This window comes from Mirounga leonina, unplaced genomic scaffold, assembly GCF_011800145.1.
Source record: "Mirounga leonina isolate KUSES-001 unplaced genomic scaffold, KU_Mleo_1.0 Mir_115, whole genome shotgun sequence".
Taxonomy (NCBI): Eukaryota; Metazoa; Chordata; class Mammalia; order Carnivora; family Phocidae; genus Mirounga; species Mirounga leonina.
Window position 1 is genome coordinate 33,711,497 of NW_023270268.1, and position 10,272 is coordinate 33,721,768.

General features: G+C 45.6%; 1 protein-coding gene across 2 annotated transcripts in view; it reads left to right on the top strand.

Annotated features, from left to right (window-relative positions):
* Nucleotides 1-10,055, top strand: part of CLDN18 (claudin 18) — a 22,246-nt gene extending 12,191 nt beyond the window's left edge. For both annotated transcript variants that reach the window (XM_034989305.1, XM_034989297.1), the window contains exons 2-5: nt 5,138-5,302; nt 5,928-6,045; nt 8,818-8,928; nt 9,887-10,055. In XM_034989305.1, the coding sequence (XP_034845196.1) occupies nt 5,138-5,302; nt 5,928-6,045; nt 8,818-8,928; nt 9,887-10,055 (563 nt within the window). The remainder of the gene's footprint in view (nt 1-5,137; nt 5,303-5,927; nt 6,046-8,817; nt 8,929-9,886) is intronic.
* Nucleotides 10,056-10,272: the final 217 nt, after the last annotated feature.

The following is a 10,272-nucleotide window of genomic DNA, read 5'->3' on the forward strand; positions in this document are numbered from 1 at the left end:
GTGCTCATGACATCTCTATGCAAGAGACAGCTCTGTCCCACTCCAGAGCTGAGGAAACTCGGCTTCAGTGAGATTAAAAGGTTTGCCTAACGACGCTTACCTGGCTCACATTGTTCTGTAGGATTTCGCAAGATACAAAGGACTTCCATATTGGTTCCCTGAGATCTCAGGAGAATCTAGGCCCCTCCCACCTTGTTCTGAAGGACCTATTCTCTGAGGTCTGGCCTCAGACTTCCCTCCTCTGGGCTCCCCTTCTTTGGAATCCTCCATCAGCCCTCCCTGCCTCCAATCTGAAGCCACTCTGTGCCTGAAGCGTGGGTCCTCTCTAACCGCCACTAACAAAAGCCCCAGATCAGGCCTTTGTCTCGTAAGCCCATCCCCATCTAGCTCAGGGATGTCAGCCATTGGGAACTGTTTCAACTCGCCAGCCACTCTAAGCACCTCCTCCTGAGCCCTCGGAGGGCTGTTTTCCCAGATTATTCCTTGAAATTTTATGTTCTTGAACAATTAAATGAAAATCTCTAGGGGTGGAGGTAAAACATTTAACATTTCTTTAGAAGTTCCCCCAGGGGATGCTAAGGTACAACCTGGGTTGGGAACCACACCCAAAGGCACCTTACCTGTCAGTTCATAGCTGGTTTGGGGGAATTAGATATTTTGCAACAGGGAGGGAACACCAAGTTCCTGTTTTTTCTGTTTGCTTCTGTCAGCCCTGAATCCCATCCACCCTTCAAGCCCGATAATGCCTCATTGTTCACTGGAAAGAATGCTGTAGTCACACCTTTGGTGCAGGGAATCAGTCTACAGAGCCGTTGACTCACCTGTTATCAGCTGATAAGCCTATATGCCTCCTGCTTGGAATAGCAAATAAGAGACAGAGTGGCTAAAAGAGAAACTTACCTCCTTTGGGAGCAGTTTCTCTGGTTACCTATCTATGAAGGATTAGAACTCCAGATGGTAGAATCTTCCAGAGGGAAAGGAAGTCGAGGTCACCCGCATGCATCTCCATGGTCATTACTAGACATAAGGGGTTTCTAGCAATGAGTAGTGGAGAACATTTCCTCCCGCTTCCTGGAAGCTGCCCCCATCACAGCTCCCACTCTCAGAAGAACCCCTCCAGGAATCTCCAAAGCAAGGCAGACCTTGGTCCATCCATCCAGGCCCACTGTTGGGACTCTGGACGTGGTCCCACAAGATATAAAACAATGTTGTGTCTTTTCTGACCACAGGCTAAAAGAAAGGGGTAGGAGTAAGCTAGAAACAGAGTCTAAGAGGGCGCCTGGGTGGCTCAGTTGGTTAAGCGACTGCCTTCGGCTCAGGTCATGATCCTGGAGTCCCAGGATCGAGCCCCGCATCGGGCTCCCTGCTCAGCAGGGAGTCTGCTTCTCCCTCTCCCGCTCCCCCCTCTTGTGCTCTCTCTCTCTCTCACTCTCTCTCTCAAATAAATAAATAAAATCTTTAAAAAAAAAAAAAAAAAGAAACAGAGTCTAAGAAATAAAAAGGTGCTCAGGGTGAAGGTTGACCGTTGGTTCAAAGCAGGTGCCAGCATTCATCCGAAATCCAGAGATCAAGAGAGAGCAGGAAAGAAATAAGGCCTTGTCAGGCAAACGTGACCCAGCAGAGGCAAGAGGGCCTCTGAGAGCCTGAGACCAAGGCTGACCAGGACAGGCTGGCCAGGGCTCCCGTACCCAAGGGCTCCCATGGCGCCGCAGCAGCAACTCTCCACAGGAGGCAAGCCCACCGTGCTTTCACCTCCCACTTGCCCGTCTCGTCTTCTAATCCAACAGTGTCAGGCAAGACCCTGTGCCTCAGCCACGGCCATCTGGTGATATGTTTTCAGGAACAAAAATTAAAACTACTCAGTCAAAAGAGCCGATGACTCCACCACACCAAGAGGCCGGGAGAAATGTAATGTTCTTGTAGAAGGAGGGACACCCTTTATCTTGCCTCGTTAATATTGTTTACTTGGTTTTTGTTTGGTTGGTGGGTTGGTTGATTGGTTTTGGGTCGTTTTAACCAGATGCCTTGCCAGGTGGTCCTCCAAAGGGATAAGTGATTTTGTTCTCTGAATAGTTTAAGGCTTAGAATGTCAGAATGAGAGCAGTGTTTAAAACCTTCAACGGGTTTCTGGGTGGATTTGAAGCCCGCAAGAGGCCCATGGGGATAAGATGAAGAGAAAGTCAAGTCCCTTTCTCTTCCCATATGTCCAGTTTTCTGGTAGTAACATACATATCAGTATGGCCTGGAGGATATTTCCTGAAGTCTGGGGCTGCCGCCAAGATGTCCTCTCCATAGCTGTCCTGAACCAGGCTTGTGGTGTAATTATATGTGTTAAAGAGAACTAGAACCATATCATGAGCAACTACGAGAAAGTGGGTCTATTATTACTTAGCCAAGGTATCCCCAGAGTTAAAAGAAATTTGAGGTTCAGGATTTCCAGTAAAAATATGATCTTCCCAGGTCTTAAACTGCTTGAAGGCAGTGATTATTTTCCATGAAACTTTATACCTCCTACGGCATCTGACAAAGGGTTTTGTAGAGAATTTGAGCTTTAAAATACTTGATGAATGAATGAATTCATGGATGAGCCGTATGATTATGTAACATATGACTATGAGCATATACCAACATGTGCTGGATGCAAACACAAAAATGTAAATGAGTACACAAGTAGATGACACACACTTGCATTTGTTAATAAGGGAATGAACCGGGTAGGGTGTTCGTTCCCAGTATCCTGTAGGGCCAGCAAAGCCTTTGAGCAAGGCTTTAGAGAACACAGGTGACACTCTAGAGCCCTCCTATATTAGGAGTAGATCCAACGGCCACTCCAGGGCCCTCCTGAGTTCTCTTTGCCCTACTAGGGTCACCGTGGCTCTGGCATGAGAACTCAGCTGTAATCTCAAGATGCCAATGTTAATCAGTTCAGTTCTCCCAGGAAAGAATGGTCAGATCCTGCAGAATCGACCCACACCATAAACCAGCATATTTACTCTGCTAATATAGTTGCCAATAGGACCAAGATGGATGATGGCTACGTGTAGATTTCTCTTCTCAGCAGAGAAGCAAAGTTAAAATCAGAAGTTTCTTCAGGGAGAAGAGAATCAGAATCAAGTGGCGTAGAACTAGAGTGGCTGAATACTACCATCTCCACATAGAGAGACATCTGGTGAGAAAGTTGCCCAGGCCTCCATTCCTCTTGAATGCAGAAGGCTCTTGAGTTCTGCATGATCTACCTCTCCTTTTTCAACAGACTGCATTGATTGTCGATTCTTGCATCATAACCAGTTGCTTTGTGATACACACCTTAGAGTGAATAAGCTGGCAGCTCCAATGATATTGGCCATATTTGAGATGGAAATCTTCGTGAAGAGATTAGAGAGAAATTCCTCCCAGGAAATTCCTTGTCTTGAGAGTTACATTTAGAAATAATCTGCTGGGACAGGTTATTCCCCGAGATGATTTTTAGAGAATATTTCTTTATACATTTTTAGCATCCATTTGAGGGGATGATATTTCATGGCTGAGTCTCCAAGTTTGGAGGATACATTCTCTTAGGTGCTTACAGAGCCCCTTACCTTGATGGCAGCCTGCTTTTCAGAATTAGGTACCTCAAAGTGATGTACTGTGATGGGGAAAGTAACCATTTTGAGATCGTTCTGGGTTTGACCCCCGGCTCTTGCTTGTCCCTTGATATGTGTCCTTGGGCAAGTTCCTTAACCTCTGATTCTCAGTTTATTCAACTCTAAAATGGAGGTAATCGTATCATCTGCGTTGAAGGGTTTTGTTTTTTTTTTACTGTGGATTAAATTTTTTAATATCCGAAAAGCCACTAATAGCTTTCAATCAAAAAATAACAATTGGCTATGATAACTAGGGTAGGACAGAGCTTTCTGCTTTGCTTCACACAATTCTTCAGTTCTGCTCTACCAGAAATACCCATGTTTGGGGCCCTTCCCTCTGGAGAACACCAAGGACTCATTTGTCTTTCTTTTGTAAAATGCATTATGCTTATAGTGGGCATGTTTAATGACTGTCTTACCCCACTTTGACATAAGATCCATGAGTGCAGAGACCATTTCTGACCTATTAATTACTGTCATCCCTGTGCCTAGTCATAGGAGCTTAGAAAAAACTGTTGAGATGAGTCACTGCATATTAAGGACACACTAGAAACCACTGTGGATATATCTGGAAGAGAGGTCACTGCTGGAGAGTCCCCGCAGGACCTACAGTTTCCATTGCTTCCTGAGAAGGGACTGCTGATAAACTGGTTGTGTTGAAAGGCCTGTGAATGATATAGCAGTCTTTACATATCACCTAAAACCTACAGCTCATCCTGACTGTAGCAGTCCCTTTGGAAAGAGACAAAAATATGGTGCCCTTGATATATCACCTAATAACCTTGCTCATTACATGCTATAAATGAATATTGGGTTTTCCTAAAGTGGACACGACAATATGAAGCTTTGAGCCCATATGAAAAGACTAGAGGAAAAAAATGTTTGGGTTAGAAGTCAAAGCCACACAGTTTTACTGTTAAGCTTTGTCAATAATTTTTCATGTCACCTTGGCCAAGCCATTTCCTCTACATAGACTGCAGATTATCAAGCTTTAAAATGAGGAAATGAGGGCGCCTGGGTGGCTCAGTTGGTTAAGCGACTGCCTTCGGCTCAGGTCATGATCCTGGAGTCCCTGAATCGAGTCCCGCATTGGGCTCCCTTCTCGGCAGGGAGTCTGCTTCTCCCTCTGACCCTCCCGACCCTCCCCCCACTCATGTGCTCTCTCTCAGTCTCTCTCTCAAATAAATAAATAAAATCTTTAAAAAATAAAATAAAATAAAATGAGGAAATGAAATAGCTAAATTCCATTGGCTGTCCCAGCTCCACAATGTTCTCATTCTACAGACAACTGTGTGCAGGTCCTTCAACAATCAGAGGATTGTACATGGTAGTTTTGCATTTCTCACAATTCCACATCCCCTGGCGATGACAAAGTTCACAGTTTATGGACTTGCTATTTCTCAGGAATTTGGTGCTTGTTGATTGTGGTTGCTTTATTTTATTGAACCGAAGCCTAATCAATCATGTAGAGGTGGTCTTATCTGTCAGCTTGTGTCTTGTCCCTTGTCCCACAGCCATGCTGCAGGCAGTGCGAGCCCTGATGATCGTGGGCATCGTCCTGGGTGCCATCAGCCTCCTGGTGTCCATCTTTGCCCTGAAGTGCATCCGCATTGGCAGCATGGAGGACTCCGCCAAAGCCAACATGACACTGACCTCTGGGATCATGTTCATCATCTCAGGTGAACAAGGAGCTGAGGTTCCCTCTCTCAAATGGGCTTCTGGGAGTGTCAAAGCAAAATCATTCTGGCAGAGGAAACACGGCTTCTCCCTACTGAGCATGGTTTGAACATGGATCAGAGCTTTACACACTGGGATTCAAGATCTAAGATTAGGACCCAATTACATGCTACAGAATTGTCATGAGTGTTAAGGTCCCCCTTAGCTGCCACCCCACTTTATTAGAAGAGATTCTCAATCCTAAGGGAGTCATGTGACTCAGTCCCTAAAGGCATTATTTTGGTAAGACTTTAGAAAAATGATTTTAAAGGAAGAGCACTTGACATCATCAAAAGACCAGGCCCAAAATATTTGTATTATTAATCTCTTGTCCCAAGATGCATGGAAAATCTCTTTCTGCACACATACAAATCCTTCCACAATTAGAGAGATAAGAGAGTCTAAGCACCTAACACAATGTCTAGCACATAGTGGGAATTCAATATCAATGCTTGGATTAGCCATTCTGTTACAGGAATGGAATGTTCTCCAGTCTGCTCATCTAAACTCACTTAAGCACACATTGCCTCAGAAACACTGTGATCCCTTTAAAGCTGACTCTAGAGCTTTCTCGTTCTTGGCCCGCAGGTCTCTGTGCAATCGCCGGAGTATCTGTATTTGCCAACATGCTGGTTACTAACTTCTGGATGTCTACAGCTAACATGTACACCGGCCTAGGTGGGATGGTGCAGACCGTTCAGACCAGGTAACCTCCTAATCTAGTCTTAGTATTCTGTGGTGAATATTGCTGTAAAAATCCTATTAAACACATATGCCTAATGTGACTGTCAGCGCCTGAAAGAGCAAAAATTTATCAGAGGCAACCATGCCATATCATAAATCAACTGTGATCTGTAAATTCATAAACTTCATTTCAGTGAAATATCCTTGGTGCTATGACTTGAGGCTGAGCTGACATTTGCATTGAAATACAGTGACAGTTCACAGTATTTATCTAGCATGCTTACACAAGCCCCATTGTGGTGGCAATGAAACAGGCACTATTAGCCCAGGCATGTAAATGAGCCTCAACCCGCATCTCCAGGTCATGACGGGAACCAGGCTAGGGACAGGTGAAAGCTTGAGTAGAATTGAGCAAGGTGCAGCACAGGTGAGAAGAGTAATGTTATGTGTCTTCCTTGTACAGCTGCATCTTCCTCTCATTCACACATGCATTCATTCTACAAATGTATGGAGCACCTGCTGTGGGCCAGCAACTGTTCTGAGTGCTGGGGATAAGACAAGGTCCCCATCCTCACGGAGGTTATGGTCTAGCTGAGGGAGAAGGTGTCTGAAGGAGGGTAGAACTTTTAAATGATGGAAGAGCAATTCCGACACCCATATTCATTTAGCCACTTCAAAGGGATGTATTTCAAAGCAAGAAGCAGCAGCAAATTCTTGAGGAAGAAAGATCTGATTCTGAGAGAGTGATATAAATATTATATCTAAGTGACCCATCATCTCTGGAGTGGATACACTTGGTATTTCTCCAGCCACACCATCATGGGATACAAACAGGGGATGAAGATGTGATGAATCCATTACTCTCTGGCTCCCTGGAACTCTAGTCCCAATCCATGTTCCTGCTTTGTTTCAGGAGAGGAGGAAATGATCCCCATAAGCTCCCCCCATCCTCCTCTGTGATCTTTCCATCATCTCTTGGTTACAAGAACAACTGAGAAGTATGCTGACCAGCTCATTTTGGGTTTCCTGGGACTTTACCAGTTTTAGCACTGAAAGTCCCATATCCTGGGAAACTCTTCTTTCATGGGCAAATCAGGATGGTTGGTCAGCCTACTTAGAAGATCCCACCTTATCTGGAGTATCTGGGTACCTAGGGTCACTGCCTCTGCCCAGAGGAGTCACCCACCCAACTGGCACCTAGACTAATGCCCTCCATCATTCTCCCACACCATCTCCCTAGAACCTGCCCCATCCCTTGGGCAGCCAAATTCAGTCCTGAGATCAAGACTATAGGATTATGAGAGGCCTCCTGAATGCCTTCTTCCATGGATGGGTGCAGCTTTTCCCTTCTTTCTGTCTTCTCATCCTCTCTACCCAGAAATCACACAAGACAGCACAGCTGCCAAGAGAGATCTTGGCAATCAGTTGAAGGGGCTTTCTGGTACCCCATTTGGCTTTCTGGTATCCCATCCTCTGCTATTGCTGCATTGAGTATACCTGACCTACAAACTGCCTGCCTTCATGCTATATGCAGCTTGTGAGGTGTTTTGTATTAGCCTAAACATTTCCTTTTATAACCTGAATTAATCACCAACTTTTATATTATATTACACTTGGTCATCAGGCTTATATTGCTTATATGGCTTACTTTGATCCTGCTAAAATGTGTGTACTTTTTAAGCACATCCAAAATATCTTATTTTCTTAGGTTGCAGAGGTCTGCATACATATTGCTGTCTTCCAACTACTGGTATAATGTTCTTAGTTTGTGATTTTTAAACATACCAGTGATTCATGGTGTTCCACAAACAGTCCCATGCTCCTTGATGAGCCCAAGGGGAAAACCTCCATCGGCAGGTATCCACTGTGCTGAGCTCTCCTTTTCTGCCGGGCTCTAGGAGACACCAGCTTAGGGAAGGGAAAGTTACCAGCTAACACTAAAATACCCATTGACTTCCTAACACTTTTTGGTCACAGTGTTCACCACCCACAAAGGTCCATTTGGAATCAGAATTATTTTATTCTCAGGACACTTTGTTCTCAGACAATCCTGCTCAGAGGTAACAAGTCCCATGGAGGCATCCCTCCTAGGGGAAGGGTACCAACTTTGGAGTCAGATGACCACAGGTTTAAGCTTCAGTGTGGGCTAGAACAGAACCACTGGGAAAGTGGAGTCTGTGTCTATCTTGTTCGCCCCTGTGTCCCAGTGCCTGGGCAGTGTCAGGCACGTAGTAGGAGCTCAATAAATACTTGTTGAACAGATGCGTAAACAATAAATGAAAGAATGAATGGTCACTTCACATTAGTTCTTTCTGAAGATAATGCTCCTACCTGCATGGACGGCTACCAGGGTACTTGATAGGTAAGATGAAAGCTTACTGGCCCACAGGAAGAACTCCAAAATTCCTTCAGAAATAATAACTTCAGACTGATTCCACATCTCTCAAATTCCTCTTGCCAAACCTTTGAGACACTCCCAATGACAATAGGGAGGGAGGTGGATTTCCAGAGATGTTTCTCTGAGATTAGAGACTTATAATTAATTCCATGCCTGAGTGATGCTAGGGGCCCGAGAATCCCACTGCTGTTTTGCTGACTAGCTTCAGTCCCAATTCTGTTCTCTAGGGCACCTCATTCAGTTGGCCATGACCCAAAGGAGAGTGTGTTCAGCAGCACGGGCAGGGATGGGTGTGGAACCCAAAAGAGCTGACAGAGAGGATGCGTGTGGCCAAGTGCAGTAGGTGGAGCCTGGAGGGTTGAGTTGCCCACATTCTTCGTCTCATTTTCCCTTCAGGTACACCTTTGGTTCGGCTCTGTTCGTGGGCTGGGTCGCCGGGGGCCTCACACTAATTGGGGGTGTGATGATGTGCATCGCCTGCCGGGGCCTGGCACCTGAGGAAACCAAGTGAGTCTCCCCATCCCAGTGCAATCAGACATTTAATCCGAGTCCATTTTAAAGTATAATTTGCAGCCAGAATGATCAGTGTAGGTTTATGGAAGAACTTATTAACTAAATGTTGCTGAACCTTCTCTTTTATGGGGAACCTAAAGAACAGAATAGGAACATTTCAGCTGAGCCGATTTAGGAATGATCCTGTTTGAGAGGAAAAAAAATATCGCGGTAGGTTCCCTCTGACTTCAGGATTCTGTAACTCAGTGGTTCTCAGCTGAAAGCAATTCTGCCCACCAGGGGATATTTGGCAACAGCTGAAGACTCTTGATTGTTGCAGCTTTGGGGTGGGGTGGGGGTGATACTGGAATCTAGTCAGGGGGGGACCAGGGATGCTGCTAAACCTTCCATGATGCACAGGAGAGGCCCTCACGACAAAGAGGCATCTGTTGCAAGCCAAAGTCCCGCTGCAGAGAAACCCCACTGTACCCCGCTACATGGACCTGGAGCTGGGAGACCTGGATCCTGGGCCGGATCTACTGCTAACTAGTCCTGTGACTTCTAATAAATCATTTGCCTTCTCTGTTAGCTCACCCATAAACTGAGCAGATTAGAGGAGATGGGCTTCGTGTATGTGCCTTCCAGCTCACAAATTCTGTGATTTTTCTGGCATAACCATGTTCCCCTGGACATTGTTTCTGGTTCAGCTTTATTTTAATTGATTAACAGAAGGAACTCACTAGTCACTAATTACTGGCTCTAATACAAGGCAAGAAATTCTGCTCCAGTGCAGAGGGAGAAAAACCAGTGTCTCAAAGCCTGGGGCGATCAACCATTTCAGTTTGCCCAGGACTGAGGGTTTCCTGGGATGCTGGACTTGCAGTGCTAAACTGAAACATCCCAGGGTAGACGGAGTGGGTCGCCCTCTTACCAAATACATCTGTGGTCACGGAATGTTTCTTTTTTCTCTCAGCTACAAAGCCGTGTCCTATCATGCCTCCGGCCACAATGTCGCCTACAAGCCCGGAGGCTTCAAGGCCAGCACTGGCTTTGGGCCCAAGAGCAAAAACAAGATCTACGAAGGGGGTGTCCACACAGAGGACGAGGTACAATCTCATCCTTCCAAGTACGACTATGTGTAGCGCTCCAGGACACCTCAGCATGGACAGAAGACCCCCCAGTTAGAGCTCACTTGAAAAACAAGGAAATTTTACCTTGACTCCTGATGGCTTTTGACTCACAGTTGGAAGTTAGAAAAACCTTGATTTCACCCATGAGGAGGCCAGACGGTCTGGGCCACATGTCTCTAATGTTCCATCACAAAAACAGCTGAGTTATCAGATATGAATTCGAGGCAAC